The 20,514-nt window shown below is 41.5% G+C and overlaps 1 protein-coding gene across 2 annotated transcripts; it reads right to left on the bottom strand.

The window, feature by feature from the left end:
• Window positions 1–1,137: 1,137 nt before the first annotated feature.
• On the bottom strand, window positions 1,138–19,713 carry LOC148592693 (retinoblastoma-like protein 1). 2 transcript variants are annotated; one of them, XM_088534102.1, is made up of 17 exons: window positions 19,587–19,713; window positions 18,841–18,890; window positions 16,359–16,545; window positions 14,803–14,969; window positions 11,826–11,938; window positions 11,194–11,297; window positions 10,146–10,283; window positions 8,598–8,762; window positions 8,301–8,436; window positions 7,128–7,394; window positions 6,072–6,250; window positions 5,026–5,202; window positions 4,391–4,462; window positions 4,134–4,222; window positions 2,338–2,485; window positions 1,742–1,906; window positions 1,138–1,491 (listed from the first exon to the last, which is right to left on the bottom strand). In XM_088534102.1, the coding sequence occupies exons 3-17, from the start codon at window positions 16,422–16,424 to the stop codon at window positions 1,321–1,323; spliced, it is 2,157 nt and encodes a 718-aa protein (XP_088390228.1). In that variant the 5' UTR covers window positions 16,425–16,545; window positions 18,841–18,890; window positions 19,587–19,713; the 3' UTR covers window positions 1,138–1,320. The 2 variants fall into 2 exon arrangements, with proteins under 2 accessions (XP_088390228.1, XP_088390227.1); XM_088534101.1 differs by having other exon boundaries at window positions 2,338–2,501; window positions 4,138–4,222.
• Between the last annotated feature and the right edge of the window lie 801 nt (window positions 19,714–20,514).

Here is a 20,514-nt window from a genome sequence, read left to right as displayed (position 1 = left end):
GACTGTTTGAAGTTATAAAATTATTTTCCATGGAACTGAGGTACAGCAAATCTATTGGCACGTATTAAACAAACCAAAGTCAGAGCTCTTTAAACAAGTCCTATTAACCATTAAAAATGGCAGATTATACACACATAGAATTGAAAAAACAGAGGGCTGGGAAGTTTTTGTATGGCTCTAATCTTAAAACGTAATTATGATAGAAGATCAAACTACTGATATACAGTAACAAACAAATCTTGACTTTTCTCCATTTTGGCAAAATAAACCCTACCAAATCCTTCAGTGAAAAAAAACTTAGAATTAGATGTTGGAATTTATGTATTTCCAATGAATCCGCACCCTTAATAGCTATAAAAATCACATATACAAACATGCCTTAACTGATCGGGCTTACACTCAGTGTAGATACTACACAACAAAAGACTAAAGCCTTCAGGAAAAAATATAAAGAGATACAATTTGTTAAATGAACTTGAGCATGAGAGCAGCCCGAAGTCGGCCCGAGCCTGACCTGTTTTGACCTGCAACCATCCAGCACTTCCCACGGTGAAGACAGCAGACGCCTCCCCGGCCTTCCCAGTGGGAATGCCCTCGAGCTTCCCGAGAAGAGAGGCAGCTCCCCAGGAGCTGTCACCAGCCCTGAGGAAAGGTAACTCACACTGACTGAAGCATCAGTGCTGCAGCAGGTATCAGGACCCGTCTATGCCACTGTTCTTCGCATTCATGGGTTTTGCCTTGCTGTAAAAGCCGTTTGATTCACTGTGGTGATGACCTCAGTTGAAGTTCTCAGAGGAGACGGAACCCTTCACACAAAACCACGCAGTTCAAGGCTGGTAGAACCTCTCAGTGACTGTTTGTTCTCTACTCCATATACTTCACATTAAAACAGTGCATAAAATTTCCATGCTCTTAAAATAAGGCACTTCTAAAAAGTTTCTTCCTCAGACAAATACCAAAAGCTTGAGACAATTAACGGACTCCACTTATTCCCTGAAAGTCATTATTCCAAAAAACAAAACCACTTACTAGAAGCTGAGTCATACTCTGAATTCAGATGCTCTGAGTTATGCTAGAGAACATCCCACAGCTTCCTACAGATCAGTCTTCTGCAACCTGTAACACATTTTTCATCCTGCTTATCCCCCGACGGTTGCTACTTCACCTTTCCTTCCTGCATCCTAGGGAAGTCAGGCAACGTCAACACTTAAAACAACTTGGCAGTTTTCTACACACAAAATGGCTGGAAACCAAGAAATAAATAGCACAAGAGCTGTGCTGAACTCCACAGCTCGTAGATCCCAGAGAAACCAGGCAGCCTTAGTGATTTGCTCGCTCACTGACAACATCCTGGAGTCGCTTCAGCAGAACGTCATCGTTTTCCTGGCACAGCCGTTTTGTAGGGGACTCTGTGTCACTATCAATCGTTATCGCACGTTTCTTACTTCTCTGTTCGCCTTGTTTTATCATGTTGTTGATGTCCTTCAAGCTCTGTGATAAAAAAAAAAAGCATCTTGAGTTACTACACCTCCAAATTGCTTTGATTTTCAATTATCTGAGAAATAGACAGCTACTATTTTGAACCTCTTTGCCAATCAGGGAGGAAGCCCAGGAAATCTACCTTTCAGCACAAACCAAGAAACCAGTTCAAAGAACCCTCACTGCACAAGAGCACTTTCCCACCACGAGATTCCAGCTCAACCCTCCCAAACGCTCCCCTCTCAACCTCTTTGTTTTCTACCTTGGAAGGGCTCCCACTAAACTTATAGAGCAGAGCAGATCGAGGGGTCAGGCAGGCGCCGTTCTTGTGAGGCGAAACGTAAACCGAGTGCTGCTGAGATATCCGCCGAGGAGACACTGGCTGCTGCTTAATGTTTGGGAACGGAGACAAGGGAGGAGCTTCCATCTGAAAGAGGCCAAATTTGCATTGGAGCTAAGTTAGAAAATATTTTTAAAATGCTAATTTCAGAGAAACATAAGACCAATGCACTTCCAAGCTGTACTCAATGAATTGGGCAAATGTCTGCCAAATCATAGAACAAATTTATTTCCCAGATGCTGCATTAAAATACTGATGCCGCACGGGCACTTCCGCAAAGAGGGTGGCATCACCACGAGAAGTTGAAAATGGAGTTATGAACTGAATGGCATCTGACAGTTTGTCCTCTGGAAAGGCGGTTAAAGAAAGCCCAGTACTTAGAACTATTTGACTTCTGTATTTGTATCAGGGAAACGACAACACAGAGTTAACATTCTTAGCTGGCAGTAAAATCCTTTTGTCTTTACGATCTTTATCAGATAGAGCAAAATTCTAAAATTCTAAAATGTTTTACTTACTACGTGATCCTGGTTTGTGATATCGTACTTCAGTGCAAATGATTTTACTCTTCCTACATAGACTGCATTGTAAAATTTGATCAGATCACCTCTCTCCTCTGTTCCTGACTCACTGGAGTTTTCTGTTGCAGATTGTGCCGAGGAACAACTTTTCACAGAGGACTCTAAGAATGAGAGAGAGCTTCAGATTTCAAGAACATAGCTTCAGCAAACTGAGTTTCTTCAGATTCAGATGTACACTATGCAACTGACATGAGCTCATCCTTGTGTTGACCAGTTAATAAAGTGACTTGGGTAATCTGCTTCAGACAAGCTCAGGGGATGCTGTCGGTGGTTACACTCACCAACACAGCACTATTGCTCCCTTTTTGTGGCGAGAAGGGTGGAATCATAGAGCCATTATGGTTGGAAAAGACCTTCAAGACCAAGTCCAAACATTATCCCATCACCACCATACCTGTTAATCCATGTCCCCCAAGAGCCTCATCTACACATTTCTTGAACACTGCCAGGGACAGTGACTGCACCACTTCCCTGGGCAGCCTGTTCCAATGCTTGACCCTTTCTGTGCAGAAATATTTCCTAATGCCTAACTCGAACCTCCCCTGGCGCAACCTTGAGGCCATTTCCTCTTGTCCTATGGGTAGTTATTCAGGAGAAGAGATCGATCTCCCCCTCACTACAGCCTCCTTTTGGGTAGTTGTAGGGAGTGATAGGGTCTCCCTGGAGCCTCCTCTTCTCCAGACGGAATAACCCATCTCCCTCAGCCGCTCCTGGTCAGCTCTGTGCTCCAGCCCGGCACCTTGTGTGTCACCCTGCTCACCAAGTGTCACCTTGCTCACTTATCCCGTTTAGGTAACGATCCAGTTACAGCAGCAATCAAAGTAGCCAGGATCTAGAACAGTTTTAAGGTGCTCTAGACTGTCAACTCCAGACCTTGACTTCTCCAGCTCTCACAGCAAAATAAAGTGTGAAGCAGTCTGACAACTGCCAGGTTTTCCAGGCAGTTTACAGTGATCAGGTGGCAAAGAGCAGCTTTGTGCTCAACTCGTGTCTCTACTACAAGGAAGCCAAAACACTTGTTCAGGCATGTAACTAGAGGGAAAGAGCTACAACTACACAAGTTAACGTCACAATGTAACATGTGTCACATGCTATTTGTCAGCTAATGTGAAAAGAACATGGGTTAACACTAGATAAAGAATAAAACACTGAAGAAAGTCTGTCAGGAAAAGAAACTAAGGAACTTTGTAACCAAGCTCCTTGCCTGGTGAAACATGGGAGCCCAGTGCCACCAGGAGCTGCTAGACAGGATGCTGAATCTAAAGAAATCTGAAGGCAGGGAGTGGTGGGCCAGAAGAACATGTTCTCCCTGCCAAGCCTAAGGTAATAACATAAATCCACATTAAGAAAAAAGTCAGAATATTTTCGGTACTATTCATCTTCCCTTATTAACTGGTACTGCTGTCCAAAAAGAACTACAATGTCACTGCCACACTTTGTCACACACTAAGGCAGCACTTCAAGTTATCATAACTAAGGGAAGAAGAAACACAACCCACCCAACCCACTCCCACAGAAACACTTCTTTCAAGTGGAAAGTACATTTGCTGTGTGCTAACACAGAGAACACCTGTTGACAAGACAGTTTGTTTTCTTCCATAACATTGCTTTCCAATTTGAAAACCTAAAACAGGCTTCCCTTTTCCTTACAAGGGCACTCCTTACTACCCCACCATTCAGTTCCTCTCAAGTATGCAGTGCATTCCTAACGACAGCAGACTACTTGGCTGCGCTCACCATCCATCATCTCTACATCTTGACTCGTATCTGTGTCAAGTGGAACATCCCCAGGAATATTCCTCAGCAAGACACTCCTGTAAACCTACAGGACAGAGGGAAAAACACTGTTGTCAAGGAGGGCAAGTAAAGAACAGATGAAATCCATCTGAATAATTTGAAAAGGATTTGATTTTCTACTATTAGCAGAAACATTTGGAAAGACATCTGTACCTGACATATCTACAAAGGAAGGGTAGTATTATTTACTCACGTGGCTGTTTGCCTGTGGCTGATTTCTGTAACTTTTCATTATGTCCTGAAAAGTTCTTTCTTCTTTGGTTACCTGGAAAAGAAAAAGCTGTTCTAGACCAACTGCACACTCTAGGATCTTTTAATTTTGAAAATCAATTGCATAAAGATTCTTATCTTCACTCTGACAGTAGAGCCTCTACCATCCTTTATTTATTAAGTTTTTCTTACAAAAGAATAGACCAAATACTGAAGTGAGAGAAGATTACATTAGTTTTAGTGGCAAAGGGGAGCTTTTCCTCGAGCCAGGACACTAGCACGGGGAGGAGCACAACCAGCGCAGAGCTCGCTGCACGGAGGACGGAAGCCAGGCAGTGGGGTGCCCAACTGCTTCCAGCAATGGAATACGGACAAGCTAGGATTTTTCCTTCTCAACAATTCCTTGTCTCCTATCTGAGCTAGGAAAGCCCTTTCTTGCTTAGGAATCATTCCTTTTCCAAGTTTTCTTCTAGAAACACTAAGAGATAAAGAAGGAAAAGTCTAGAAAGTCAGATAAAATGTTTGGGAATTTGAAAAACAAATGCTCCTTGTCAGCTAACTGACACTAACTTTTCACACCAAGTAAATTTCCCTAAATTTCTTAAACCTATGCCTTACCTTTGCCATGATGTAAAAAGCACAAAGGAGGAGCTGGTCCAAGTGCCTATCCTTCATCAGATCGGCGCAATGAACCAATGTGAACTCAAAACAAGTCCATATCTTCCTGCGCAGGTCGTTGGAAACGTCCAGCTTGAGGCACAGATCGCGCAGGCGCACGCTGGCCAGGTGATACACCTGGGAGAGATGCGGGAAGAGGCCGGGCAGGGAGCTTGCCTCCCTCTCCCCAGAAACTCCTCATCCGAGCACAGACTTTGCACACCCGTGAACTCGGAGATTTTATTTTAGCAAAATCTGCCTCTCTGCCCAAGAAGGGTCTTGAAGCACTATGGTGTAAACTCTGTTTAAACGCTGCATTTCTAACACTTAAAGAAATCTGACTAAAGGCATTATGCCTATTGCTCATACACCATATCACCTATCAACTACAATGGTAGAAAGGTGGGTATTTAAATTATGACATTTAAATAAAGATATTTAAATTATCATCAAACAAAATCTTAAATCAGCAGTTGTCTTTTTCTTCCTTTCCAAGTTCTTCTAGGTATGAGTTTCCATGTTTAGATTTACAGATTCTTCAGTACAGATTTCTGCAAGTTTGAAATACAGATATTTCAAGCCTCTAAAAACAAACTCTTACTTGACAGGAGATAAACAACAACGTCCTATATTCTTGTGATATGTATTTTTTTGTGTATTTTTCCACAGCATTCAGGAAATCCCTCTTCCTGCAATGGTCCCTTGCCAAGTGAAGGCAAGCAAACAAGGACAAGAAAACTGAAGCTCCTCTGAAGCATTTAGATCTATTCTACCCTTAAACCCCTTCCTCACTTCACAAATGAAGTGAGAGGGGGAAATCTGATTCCATGCAAGAATTAAGCAACCCTCCTCCTTCTCCTCCCCCCGGTAACAGGGGGGCTGTTCGTGCCAAAGGGAAGGTGCCTGAAGCCTGGAAGGTAACGAGAACATGTAAACTACTCAAGGGGATAAGCTGCAATAGAGTCACGAGGAAAAGCAAAGCTCCACTTCCTGACCAAGATCCTTACCTTCCTATAAAACAGCGCCAAGGAGCCTGTTTTCTTCGGCTTGCTTCCTGATGAAGGAGGCGCTTCTTGCCCTTGATGCACCGGAGGCTGGCTGGGAGCCAGAGCCTCTGTTTTAGACAGCTGACCTAAATTCATGGAAATGGGGATCAACGTGATCCCTCCCATCTCATTTGCAATACCTGGAGATAACACACACAGCGAGAAGTAAGCTGCTTGCTGCCACCATGTGCACAGTGAGAATGTGAACGAATTCAGGATTTGCAAACATTCCCCACTGAAGATACGTTATCCCGCTGCACTGGATGCTACGGACTTTATCCTTCAGAGTATTCAGAAATGGTTGAAAAGTGCATTGATGATTACTCAAAAGAAGCAATTCACATTTATGCTCTAAGACTATCCAGACAAAGTACGACATTCACAAGAAACTCAGAGAAAGTTTCTGCACTAATGTTCCACTCGGGGGAGTAGGTGAGTGTTTTTTGTTCTGTTTTGGGTTAATATTGTGTCTAGTTTGCAAAGTATGGACAAGGCTTAGTAGTCAAACCCTCTTGCTGAAAATTCCCATCAATGAGTGGTTTTCATTTACAGAAAAACAAGAACTATTTTTTAAAATTAAAAAGCTATAAAATTTCTTGTGCATCATCACCAGAAATACTCCAACATCTTTTCAGCTTTAATAAAACAAAACCAAACTTTTGCCTCATATCTATACGTACAGAGAGCCCTCATCCAGAAACTTCAGATAATTTTTACTGTGACACTGAAAGCCAAATGGTGGTGAATAACTATTGAAGTCAACAACTAAAACCAAGCTTTATCTGCAGCAAAGCATGACTGGGAAAGACTCCACAACTCTGTTTGCAAGGACAAACCCCCCCAGGTTTCCTTGCTGGGCAGCAGATCAAACTTTAGAATGCGACATTGGTATACATTTGCGCTCTCATTTATTTTTAAATGAATAGTTTCCTTTTAAATAACACAATTTAAAAATGCAAGTTTACTTTAACTGGTCTTAAGCACAAGCAAAAGCTCTAGTGCAGGAGGAATTCTTACCTTGCAGCGGGATGGTGACTTTCTGTCCCGTTTTCCCTGCTACTGTAGCAGTTGTCATGGTCAGTACTGTTTGCCCAGGAGAAACAGAAACATTTTCAGCAAGGACGCTCGAAGCAGGAGCAATTGTCAGCTTAGTTCCTTCAGTGAAAACCTTTTCCACCTGCATCTCTTTGGGGCTGTCATCTCCAAAGAGCCTCCTCTTGGCGCTCCCAGCCGTGGGAGAACTGTAGCGCTCATGGACAGAGATCGGCGACAGCGGCTGCAGGTCTGGCAAGCAAAGAAGAAAAAAAATTAAGTGCAGCAGCTTAAGAGGATCACTTCTCCACGTGAGGCAACAGGCTAACCTATTCAAGCTGCAAAATACAATCAACCCTTTCTGATGAAGAAATTATCTTCTTTCTAAACTAATTCCAACAAGAGCCTTCCCCCCACATACCTCTAGTCCCCTTCAAATTGCTCTTTGCTGCTTTTAAACATTTTTAGTAAAACTAAAGCATGTAAATACTAATCTTCAGGCTTCTGTTTCACTGCCTGTTTTTGGCATTCCTGCAGAAGCCCAATAGCTACCTAAGGGATGTGGTGGGGGAAGAGAAACAAAAAAACAAACACAAACCAAAACCACCCGTACAGCGACTGCAGTCTCCTGCCTCCTACAAGGCTGAAGCCTTCTGGATCACAGGCAACAACTGAAGACAGACAGCACTGCCTGCCCAACTATCCTCTCTTATCTCCCTCCCCTCCTGCAAAAAACATTCTGGAGGAAGGAGGAAAAGACCCACTCATCATTGCAGGAAGCAAAGCAAGAGGTGACAATGGCACCTGGGCTTGAAGGGGAAGAAAGGCAGAGGCTGAAGGGTAAGAAGTGAGACTGCTATAGTAGTGAGAGAACAGACTGGAAAAGCATCAAGAGCAAAGGACAAGGATGACAATCCACTCCAAGAGCAGGGCACCCATTTCATCCAAACCAAGGAAAATCAGCTTCAGCGCGGAAATGAATCACTGATGTCTGCTGCTACTAAAATACACAAATGGCTTCACAGGATGCATGCAGGCTGAAGCTGTTGCCATTTAGCAATGTTTACTTCAGCCTCAGGATTGCTCTTCATAATTCTAAAGTAGTCTCTAAATAAATAAAACCATGCATTTAAAATATGCTAGAAACCTGGAACATACCCCGTCTTAAACTCCCACCAAGATCTGTCCGAACCTCTTTCACTCGGGGATGAATTATAGGAGATATCGGCATCATAGGCAAGTGCCCCAGGCCACCTCCTCCATTGCTTGCTTCAAAGTTACTGGGAAAGATTACCTGAGAAATAAGAAATGCCAGCGTAAGACAACAAATAACTTTCCCTTCTTTTAAAAATTTATTGTTTTCTGTAGAAATTGTCCAGTTTGAATGATCTGCTGTATAAAGTGACAGTAATAAAGAATCCGAATTTGCAAGTAAAAGAAAACCAGCTAACATACTTCTTCACAGGTTGGGACCTTGTTTTCCGAAGCCTGGAGTGCATTCCAGAGCGCTGACTCCCGAGTCCAGGCCAGGCTCTCGAGAATCTGCTCCTCGATGCTGTTGAGATGTTTCACCATGTCTCTGGAGAGACCTTCCTCAGACCGAATCAGGACTTCGATGACCTAGTGGCAGCAAGGATCATATACAAAAAAACAGAAGTTGCATCACTTGTGCTTAATATCACCATATTACTCATTTCAGGAACCTAAATAAAAAAAAAAAAAAAGAAAACAAGAAAACAAGGAAAGAGGAAAAAAAAACAAAAACCAACAACCACAAACTGCACAGACATGCTCTTCAGCATAGGATGTTCTAGCCACTGCCTCACATCTTCATCCCTTCAAACCTTTTCCAATCGCTCTAAACAATCCAGTTCACACCCTGGTGTGCGGCCTCCTCTCGCCATCCCTGAGCATACAGATTCAGTACCAGCAACAGCTAAAAAGGCTCCTGCAGGGTCAGAATTTATCCCCCCCACTCTGATGCAAGAACTTTATGCTATTTCTAATTAGATGAATGTTCAGTCTATTTTTATAAACCTTCAGTGATCAGAGTGTCATACACTCCCAAAGTGACCTGCTAAAGAAGAAAAAACACAAGTGAAACAAACATAGACTTTCATGAGACGTCTTCAGCTTGTTGAAGTAAAAAGTGCAATGAAAACATATGCACAACATTAAAGAAAATGAAACATAAATTTGTTCCACAAAGTTATGTCTGCAGAGAAGACACCAGACCATCTGCTGCTGATTTAGGCTACCAACACCAGCAGCAATTAACAGACTTGTTTCAGTTTCACTACCACCTTATAGTTGAAACTTAAAGGAGAAGGAAAAATACGATATAAAGCAACTGTTTTGCAAAGGATTTAAGTATTTTCAGTTATTACTCTCTAAACAGAGTCAATTTCATGCTTTCAGTACTAGTCACAGTAGCTATTAGGTGTCTAGTAAAGATTCCCAGGAGCTTTGCATAAGGGTCATGAATAGGTGATAAAAGGATTAAATGAGTAAACAAATTAAGGAAGAGAAAAGGTATTTGGTGAGGAGAAAGAAAAAACACACAAACGAACAAAGCACCACAACTCTACCACCTCCAAACTATGAGTAAAAATAAGAGAACACCAAGGAAAAAAACACTATGCTCTCTTATGTAAAATAAGAAAAAAGAAAGTTTACAGAACAAGTCTGAAATAAGTAGGAGTAGTCAAAGATAAAGTGTCTTTACTATTTTATCTGTAATAAGCAGAACTAGGATGCAAGCAGTCCTATAGCTTGTAGTCAGCATATTTGCATTTTAGTAAAGCATCCAACTGAATGCTTTAACCTACTCAAAGTTGTACGTAACAAGAATTAAAAGTTGATTAACAGCACACCACAGTTAAGTACCATCCACAAAACGGTTTTCTTTAAGTTTCAGCATCAACTGAAACCTTATACATTTTGGGTAAAATATTTCAGAATATATATAAGGATATGTCCAATAACAAGAGAGCACATGTTTACCTTGTAAAAATAGAAAGGCTTGAGATCAAGAACTTCAATGATCCAGGGAAAGGTGCGAGGGGAGCTATAGGCAAAAAGCACAATCTCCAAGCAGCATGCCATCAGGGAACGGTGAAAGACATCTTGTTCCAAGAGAGCCTGAAAAAGTTATGGAAACAGTCAGAGATCCAAGGTTAGGGAACTGGAGGCAGAAAAAAAAGAAGTGTGCAAGTCAGGTAGAATTACATCTTTGTCACTCTTACTGTAAGAAACTTCATCTTAGACAAAAACTAACAACCTTTGTTCTTTAAAAATACTATATAATCTTATTAGGGAGAACAGGAAAGATGATTTTAATTTAACAATACTAAGATGAATGCATTTATTTAAGCCTCAAAACACTTTACATCTTTTGCAGGAAGGTTCTGTGTTTCACTTTAAACATAAGAGCTTAAAAATCCAGCTGAATAAGCTACGTTTTGCTCTTTACAGGCAACCAGAAAGTGTCAAGAAGAAAGGAAGAACAGGCAGACCCAAAGCAGTACACAGTCATTAACCCACCCAGGTGACGGGTCAGGTAAAGTTTCCTTTTTGCAGCACAAACACCCAGCTTAGTGCCTAAGAAACAGCTACTGCTTCCCCCAATCTCCTCTTTTTACTGGAAGCTCCAGATTGGTAAAGACTGGAAGTAGATTAACAGTGGCAAAACCAGCACACAGTTTTGATTCTATACCCAGAGGAAACAGTCTCCCTGTGCTGAATCACAAAGCACAACAGACGTGTTCCTGCCTAACACGAAGTGCCAATATTGATAACAGGATGCAGATGACAATAGGACTACGTGCCCAGAAGGTTTGCTTCTAAAGGCGATACAAATTAATATAGTTAGTAGAGCTGAATTTTTAGCCTTTGTAACAGTAAAAAACCTGCAACTAAGGCACCTCTCATACAATTGTCTTTAATACTAACAATATACATAGGCTGGTCAGCTGCACACTGATCTGTTTTGGAGCTGTCTAAGGAGAGTTCCCTAGAGGAGAGCTTAGGAAAAGTGTTCTCTTTTACTTACAGTCATGTCCTTCCCATGCAGTCTTCGTGTTTCTTGTACCATTATAGTCTCCAAGATTTTATAGTACAAGATCTCTGCCAGTTTTAATCTGTTTACAGCAAAATCTGAAATTTAAAACCACAATGATGAAGCCCAATACTGTTTTAACAAATGGCTTTAGTCTAAGTTGACAGATACCTGGTCTTCTACTAAAACGAATGAAAAATGCGCATGTGTGTGCATGCATATAGATTCTCTAAATCAAGACTGACCAAAGGATTTCTAAACATAAGAACAGTATGCAACTCTAAAAAAAAAAAGAGGATTATGTATTTTAATATTTCTAAGTATGGAATTCTGCAAATTCACACCCTATTTCCTTTAAATTTTGCATACAAGAAGAATATAATTTCCAGTTTCAGTTAAAAAGCTGCTAAACTTTAAATGCTTTCTTAGTTATCCCATTTTGAACTATAGCCTTGTTCTATTTCATAATACTTTTTACAGTGTTCTGTTTGACAGAAGCACTTTTCTTTCTGGACAGGTTCTGGGTCCAACAGCCCCACTGAATTAAGTGCTTAGAGGAAAGCACAGGCATGCGTTTCGTTTGCCTGGTTTCATGCTTTGAAACAAGCCACACATTCCACGCTCACCTATATGAGACCCCGGCTGTTCATCCGTTGACCGAGTGTAGCTCCGACAGAAAGTTTCACCTATTTCCTTCACTCTGTTCACGATGCTTTCCATAGGGCTGCGCGCACACGATCTGCAGGGGACACGGACAGAAAGTCCTGCTTGCACAAATAAGGATTCTGCTCCCCTCAAGCCCTTCCCAAAAACCACACTCAGATGAAGAGGAGGGAAGGTGCCTGTACTCAGCTTCCCTCAACATGCAGTAACACACACTACTACAAAAAGCAGAATACCTAGAAGGTACAAAGAGATTGTTTCCTTCTTTTCCTTTCCTAGCAGTTATAGGCATTATACGGGAAATTTTAGAACAAATGCAGCAAAAATCAGGAGCTATGGCAGCACACCAAGCACAAAGACACATTTGGGAAGAGGAAGGTAGCAAGAAGTTTGCTCCAGGAGGTAACCCAAACGCATCTAGGCAACTGTACACGCAGGCACCGTTTGAGAGAGCAAAGAGGAGTTTCCAAAGCAAGAAGTCAATGCCTATAAAAATTGAAAATCAATTGAAACAAAGAGACAGGCAAACCCACAAACTCATACGTTAAATACAATCATAGTTATGTGTTAATATTTATTTCTTCAGATTGTATTATCTTGCTGGAAGTATAAAAGTGAGAACCCCAAAGCACACCAGAAACAGGGAGGCTGCAGAGCCAAGGGAAGGTGGTTTCCTGAGCAGGGGCACCACAGAGGTGCCTTCGAGCACGGCACTGCCGCAGGACAGCGGGAATCCTGTGCCTCGGGCTTTGCTGAAGGGGCACAGAAGCTGCAACCCTATTCTTGTTGAGGGGAGAAATTAGCCTCCCACAGAAGACAACATTGTTAAGAGGCAATAAGAACAGGGCTCCTTATTCCTAGTCATCAATCAGCTATTAACCTAACAAGCAGTTATTGGCCTATGTGCTGTCCATGAAAGATTCTCATGGGCAGAACATAGTTAAGCACCCTGTACCAGTGGCCTGGAGGGCAGGATGGAGATGCCCCTGTTGCTGGGCTGTTGCAGAGATCTAGAGAACCACTTCCCTGTGTTAAACACCTGCCTGACAGAGGGAAAGAAAATAGACATCACTTATACACAAAGTAATGCACATGTAAAGAGCAAACATCATAGCAACAGCTCCAGCCAGCCAGCTCAGGAGGGGAGATTTTGGAAACTGTTGAGTAAATTAAAAATAAAGATCACTTCAAGGAAGAAAGCCCATCAGCAGCTACTAAATGCAGTAACAGCACTACAGCCTCTGACTCCAGAGGAGCATGACCTGCCAACAGCCAAAGGGTGAGTAAGCCTATTGGGAAAAGGGACAAACAAATCCAACTGGGATGTAGTACAATCAGCAACTACCGGCCCATTGCAGCGCCCAGACTGGCGCACTCGGTCCCAACGGCCTCTATTTAAGTGAGGAAAATTCTTAATCAGGAGAGGGAATAAAGGCTCCCAGCCAAGACCCTTTTATCCTACAATTCTAGAGTTCATGCACAATGTTTTCCCCAGAAAATACATGAATAATCTAAAGTCCAGCTTTTAGCAGCTGCATTTCTGCCTAAGTGTGATTTCCAACTTGCAATTTGCACATTGCTTATCTTTGAAAGGCAAAGAAGGAAAAAAAAAATCCTCTTTTATAACTTAAATTCTCTATGAGGAACTTGTGTGACCAGGGCAAAAGATTCAGGTATCCACAAACTGAAACAGACTAAAAGCAATATCCTAAAGACTCTGAATGCAAACAGATTTTAATGGAGATGGGAGAGCTAGAACTCATAATACAGATCCCTATGAACTGGATTTATGCTGAAGTATCAGTAGAAGGATTAAGTAAATGTAGATTCACAAAAACTGCACGTTCAAGAGCTGGCTTAAGAAACACGTGTTTGATACCATTGTATCGTAGGACAGTGAAACATCGATTTTAAAATAACCCCGGGTCACCTCAAAGAACAAATTACTTCCCCTTGCAAAAACACAGGGAGGATGGGGCCCAAGGACAGCCAGCAAACAGTTTGAATTTCCTACAACACCCCAAAGAGAACTTATTTAACAGTGAGACTGTGTTTTAGAGGGGCACCCATGAGCCCAACAATTGCTATTAAGAGAAAAAAAAAAAAAAGTCTCTCCATCCACAAGGGCCCTTTCTGAAGGCTTCCAGATTTTCCAACAAGTTTGCAATAGAGCACAGGATCATCTGATTAGCTTCACATTTAGACACTCGACCATCTTGAAAAGGGCAACACTGAAAAACTATAGCTTCAATCAACAGCCTTATAGCTAATTACAATGTTATACTGCTAAAGAATTTTTACTTGAAACAGAAGTTATTGGAAACAGAATACTGCGTAATCCAAATACAGTTTCTCCTATTACTACTAATTAGGAAATAACATGTGCTGCTGTTTGCTGAGCCTGTGTGCAAGAGAAGCAAAGCATTCAACAAGTTTTTCCTGAGGTTTAATCAGTACTCGCCCATTTGTTAGTATTTACATCTCTATGAAAGACTAGGTTATTCTTAATGAAAAAGCTGTTCATCATTCAGAGATTGCAGATGAGTTAGCATCTTAACTGGGTAATGAAAACATTAACAAATGGTCCTAAAAATATTCAAAATAGAACAGAATGTTGCTAAGCACTTGTAAACTTTTAAGAATAAGATCTCCAAGAGTGATATGAAAGAGAAATGGTGAGCCTTTCGGCTGTAGTTAGTCTCATTTTCCCACATCTCTAAACAAAGATTCCAGTTTGTCGACTCTCATACTTCCTGCCTCCCCACAGCTCCCAAAACCTCTACCATCACGGGCAACATTTATTTTAATTCATCCATATTTGTTTAGAACTTAAAAATACATGGAAGTGACCATGCAAACACTGCACCAAACAAAAGAGCCAAGTTTGGAGCAAAGTGAAGTTTCCAGCTGCGTGCGAGTAGCTCCAGTGCAGGCACTTACTCAAAAATAGCTGCAAGTTGTTCGCTGGGGGCATTTTTCAGGCCAGCCACAATAGTCTGCAACCGACTCACACTCTGCGTTGCTGAAGCAACAGGGGTGATGACAGCCTCTTTCTCTCGCAGGTATCTTCTGCCAGTCAGTGGAGTTGAAGGGGCAAATGACCTTTTCTGCCAGATAGAGAACAAGTAAATAAATTGGTCAACAGAACTGGCCTTCAAAAAAATGCCCTTAATATTTTGATGTTTTTTTTCCCAAGGCCCTCATCTATAAGTACAGACTAAACTCAAGTTAAAGTTTTTAGAGTAAAGTCCAGGAAAGTGAGAATTCAAATCTTCAAGCACACAGCTAAGCTCACTTCTTAAATACTGACAGATGCAGGGCAAGAAAGCACATGCCTCCCTCCACAGTACCCAGCACCCGTGGCTCCGCGGGCTGCAGGAGGGGGCACAGAATGGGGGGACCCCACGGGAAGCGTCCGCATTGCGGGCACCGCGCGGCGTGAAGCGCCCAGAGCGCGGCCATTCCGTCCTGGAAGCGACGCAGGAAGGCACTTGCTTCCCAGTTATTAGAACAGGCCCTAGGCAAATAATGACCTGAAGTTATGCCCACAGCCAGTGTGAACAGACAGCAATGAGCTCATGTCATTATAATAAAGAAACCGAAGTTCAAATTTAAAAAATTAATTCCAGATCATTATATCTTTAACTTGCCTAAATACGCAGTACGTTTACATTTGGGAGAAAACCTCAAACTGTGCAATTCATTTACATGATCAGTATCATCTTTCAATAACTTTCAAGCTGGCATGTAACAGTGGGTAACTATGAAACAACATCTGATCCTTTCGCACAGGCAGCAGCCCTTATCCTGTTAGCCAGTTTCAAAAGTCGTCAAACAAGTTTTTTTCCTCCTCCATATACCTGCTTCATTACATACATATTATATTTTAAAGCATAGCAAATTACTTGCAGTGTTTATACTCTACTTTTAGAAAAAAATAGAAAACTTTTTAGAAAAAGTAGAGTAGACTGAAAGCAATACTTTTAGAGTATTTCTTTAGAAAAAGAATTTCTTTAAAATATCCTTTTAGGAAAAGTAGAGCGCAAATTTTGTAAATTAGAAAAGGAAGGCATTTGTCAAATTTGTCTTGAATGTTATTTCCTACAGAATAGCAAACAAGTTGACATTTCCTGTATTGGGAGAGAAATATTGGGAAAACAAGCAAATTAATCCGTGGTATTCAAAGATTTTGGTCAAACTTCATTTATATCTAATAAGGTTTCTAATTGATAAATTACTTTATGAAAGTGTAAGACAGAAACTCACATATGAAAGTGCTCACACGTTCTTTAAGGAATAGTGACTTAGTAAATCACAAGAGAAGACACCACAATTTCTCCTTATCAAGGAAGCTCCCTGGAGCCTGTGTATGAGGCTTACCTTCTGACTCTTAGCAAAGTGTTGAAGAAATACAACTTTTCAGAAGTGATTCGGTGATGGCGGGGGGGGGGAAGGAATAAGAGTATTTTGAGAGAAAATGATGTCCCCGGACCCACCTTTTCAAAATGCTGCTGCAGGTGACACTCCACATGGGCTCTTGCTGCTGTTTTCCCCGCTGGCATGTCGGCAGGGAACTTCCGAGGGGTGCCGATTTCCTCCTCGGCATCTGCTCCTAGGAAAACTCTCTCATCGAAGTCACCCACTGTCAGAACATATTCCTCGTACTCTTTATTCAACGCTTTGCTGAAAGGGGAAACCACCAAGTGTTGTAATGAGAGGCTACACTGCTAAAGAAGCAAAGAGATGCCAGCAAAGCACAAAACTGAAACCAAGAGGCATTCAGAGCACATAACACTTTAAATGGTAGCACTATTTGTCAGTGACATTTTACTACAAGGGATAATTTGCTTGTGCTAAACCTTGCCTTTCTCATTACCTAGAGCCTCCCCTATTCCCTATAGAATCAGCCACAGGCCTTACTTTTCTCCCTAGGATACCGCCACCCTCTGGTTCTCAGCAAGCACAGGAAGAAAAAAATTGCTTCTAGTGCAGTTGTAAGTGAATTTTTTTTTTTAGAAGTTACCTTTTGTAAATACAGAACAAGGTAATCGTGGTTGCGTGGAACTAGCTAGGAGGTCCGATTTGTACTTGTACTACTTGGTGGTCAGCACTTTTCATAGCAGCCTAGAAACAGGGAGAACTGAATAGCCAGGCCCCTGGATTCGGTTTCCAAGCCTTCTCTGACACAAGATACCAAATAAATCCTTCATTTTCTTTATTCCAGTCCACCTATCTGTAATACAGGAATACTGAACCTTGTTAAGGTCGCAAAGTTTTAAACTGGTAGTTGGGAAGCTGAATGAAGCTTGGCAATAAATGCCAGAAGCATCATGAAATCCTATCTGCAAGTTTATGCTAACGTATACATGTACTACAATACCTGTAGGTAAAGAACACTGAGTCTTGCAGGCAAAGATACTTCATACACTCACATGTAACATAATTACATAAGTGATTTAGTGGTACCACAGCAAACTTGCAACTATTTTATAGGTTTATCACCTTACAGTCTTTTAGAAAAGAAATATGAATAAGTTTGGGCAAAGAAACAGACAGGCTTCCACATTTCCTTTGTTTTTTTAAATTGCTTGCAAGAGAATAAGTACTACGGCATTATCAATACAAAACAACATTATTACAGCAATATTACTAAGTAGAAATACTAAAATCAGCAGCTACATTTGCTTCACTGTTTTATATGGGTTATATCAACACTCTCATATCCATCTATTTCAGAGTATCACCTGCCCCTTAAAACAATTCAAGTCTTTGTTCATAATTCTCATTTAACAAACTGAGAAGATAGAGATTGGTCTTGCCAAAGCAAAGTATTAGGTATCTTTGAAGAAAGCAAAGAAGAAAATCTTGAAGATTATCCCAAACCAAGCAGCTGCTGTTAATCTGTATTTAAATTAGCTTTTAAATTAGAAATGATCTCAATTTACTTTTCTAAAACAACTACGCAAGCCTCACACAAGTGCTTTATCCCCTTTTTGTGGTTTTGCAGTTTGCACTTTTATTTTTGCTTTTTTGTTCTTCTGGTGCAGTCACAGATTTTACAGGAAACAGGCAACAACATAAATTAAACTTCCATACCCAGGCAACAGGGTATATAAACATTTGAGGTATGTACAGAAACATGAAGTTTAGAGTCAAGACTTTGATCCTTTTACCAGGCTTTCCAAAGATGACAGCCACCTGGGTGAGTGGGAAGCAAACACTATAAAAACGGGGGTGGGGGGGGGGGGGGAAATCACTGCTGCTGAACAGAAAACCCTGGGATAATTGTCAAATCTCAGACTCAGAGATCACTTCGGCCAAACAACAGATTTACTTGCCACATAATTAAAAACAGTTAACTATGGCAAGAGAAAGGAACCGAGAGATCTAATACACAGCATCCGAAGATGATGAATTCTAGAAATCATAGAATCACAGAATTCTTAAGGTTGGAGGGACCTCTAGAGGTCATCTAGTCCAACCCCCTGCACACGCAGGGTCACCTAGAGCACGTGGCACAGGACTGCATCCAAGCGGGTTTGAAGATCTCCAGAGAAGGAGACTCCACAACCTCTCTGGGCAGCCTGTTCCAGGGCTCTGGCACCCTCACTGTTAAAAAAAATTTCCTTAAGTTCCTGTGAAAGTTTTGATGCTTCAGTTTCCAGCCATTTCCTCTAGTTCTGTTGGTGGCCACCACTGAAAAGAGGCCAGCACCATCCTCCTCACTGCCTCCCTTGAGGTACTTCTAGACACTGCTCAGGTCCCCTCTCAGCCTTCTCTTCTCCAGCTGAACAGGCCCAGCTCCCTCAGCCTCTCCTCACAGGGCAGATGTTCCAGGCCCCTGATCATCCTCGTAGCCCTGCGCTGGACTCTCTCCAGCAGCTCCACATCCCTCTTGTCCTGTGGAGCCCAGAAATGGACACAATACTCCAGAAATGAAACTCAAACCCATGATTAAGAACATAATCCATAACTTACTTATTTTCTGTAAAATTGCACAGATCCAACAGACATTCTCCTTTTAAGATCTGAAAAAAATATATATATATGATGAAACTCATAACTGGCCCAATTCAGCACAACTGGTTAGCAGAAAGATAAATAATGGTTAGAAACATAATAGGATATTTTGCTGCATGCAACACCCTTGGCAAGACTTGGGAACAGAGCTTAGTTCTATCCCATCTCCAAACAAACTCACTCTTCAAAACAGTACTGCCACCTAAAGCCTGTTCCTCCAGCAGGTTAGGGAGTGATCGGATGAGTGACTCTATAACCTTCCACAGAGCATGGAAACAACCTTCCAGGATCAAGAGCAGACAGAAGAGCTCGTGCAAGCGCAACCTCAACTGCGTCGTCATAAATATTTTCCCAAACACCAAGACAAGAAGCCACCATATCACTACAGTTACCCTATAAAGTTCATTTACAAAGAGGTAACTGTTTTTGTTTCCTCTCTAACAAAAGCTTTTGTACTTCACAATGCTGTGAACAGAAGATAGAAATTCCCCACTCATCTGGCAGCCACATCAAAACGCTTTATGCAGCATGAAAAGTGAGAGTAAAATCTACTGCTAAATACGTTCAAAGGAAATCTGAACCCATCACTTTCAAACACATCTGCCTATTAGCACACTTTCTACTAGAACTTGCATTTAAGTGTTTTTAAGATAAGAACATTTATCTGAGGACCATCACATATTCTTAAAGCTAATACGACATACCTTCCTTTCAAAGAGTTTTGAAATGTATGGTTTGAAGTAGTGTTCCTTTATTCCTTTAGCTTCCACCAACAGCCCATCGTGCAGCTCACACAGCGTGGCAATGATGCAGGGAGGGCTCTGCAGAGGCTGGGGTCTCCGCTGCGTGGAAGTCTGCGGGTAAGCCTGGAAACAAAACGAGGAACAGAGGGAAGAGAGAGGCCACTGACCTCACATTTGATTTTAAAAGATCAAAGCGTGTTTGATTTTAAATAATCTGTGTCATCATACCTTTGAACGATGGATTTAGCAAATCTCTTCTATTCGGACACAAAAGGGCATTTGCAAAAATCAGATCCAAGCAGCACAGAAGCAAATGATAGGAATTTACTAAATCATCTCCAATCATACGGAAATTACCTTTAAGAGACAGTGTATCACATCAAACAACATAAAGGAGTTAGTAACTCAAAATAGAAACAAATCAACAGATAAAACGAAGCAAGCCTACCCTTCGTATACACAAAGACAGTCCAGCAGAAGTTGAAGAGATCCTTAACGCTGCACGGCACTCGCCTGCCAAGGACGGGGAAGGAGGAGTGAGTCTGCAGTTCCAAGAAGCAGAAACTGTTTTTTACAACAACGGTTCATACTGTTCCCCAGCTCAGAAGCGCTGTCTAACTCTATTTTACACCAAGGCACAGTGCAAGCCACATACGCTTATATCAATTTTCAGTAATTAATACTCATATCTAGGTCTACAGAGCATGTAACACCCCATCATTGATCTTTCCATCCTTTCTTGAGCAAACAGCACTCGGTGACTCTTAGCCATACTATTCTTTTCTGTTGCCACAACTGTAAAAACAATAAAATAAACAAGTGAAAAAATAAAATTCACCTGAAGTTGTGAACAAGACGCCAATGGTATATAAATTACAACAGATTTTTT

This window comes from Tinamus guttatus, unplaced genomic scaffold (assembly GCF_059628265.1).
Source record: "Tinamus guttatus ecotype Peru unplaced genomic scaffold, ASM5962826v1 Tinamus_guttatus_pri_ptg000538l, whole genome shotgun sequence".
Lineage (NCBI taxonomy): Eukaryota > Metazoa > Chordata > Aves > Tinamiformes > Tinamidae > Tinamus > Tinamus guttatus.
This window is presented reverse-complemented; position numbering and strand designations above follow the sequence as displayed.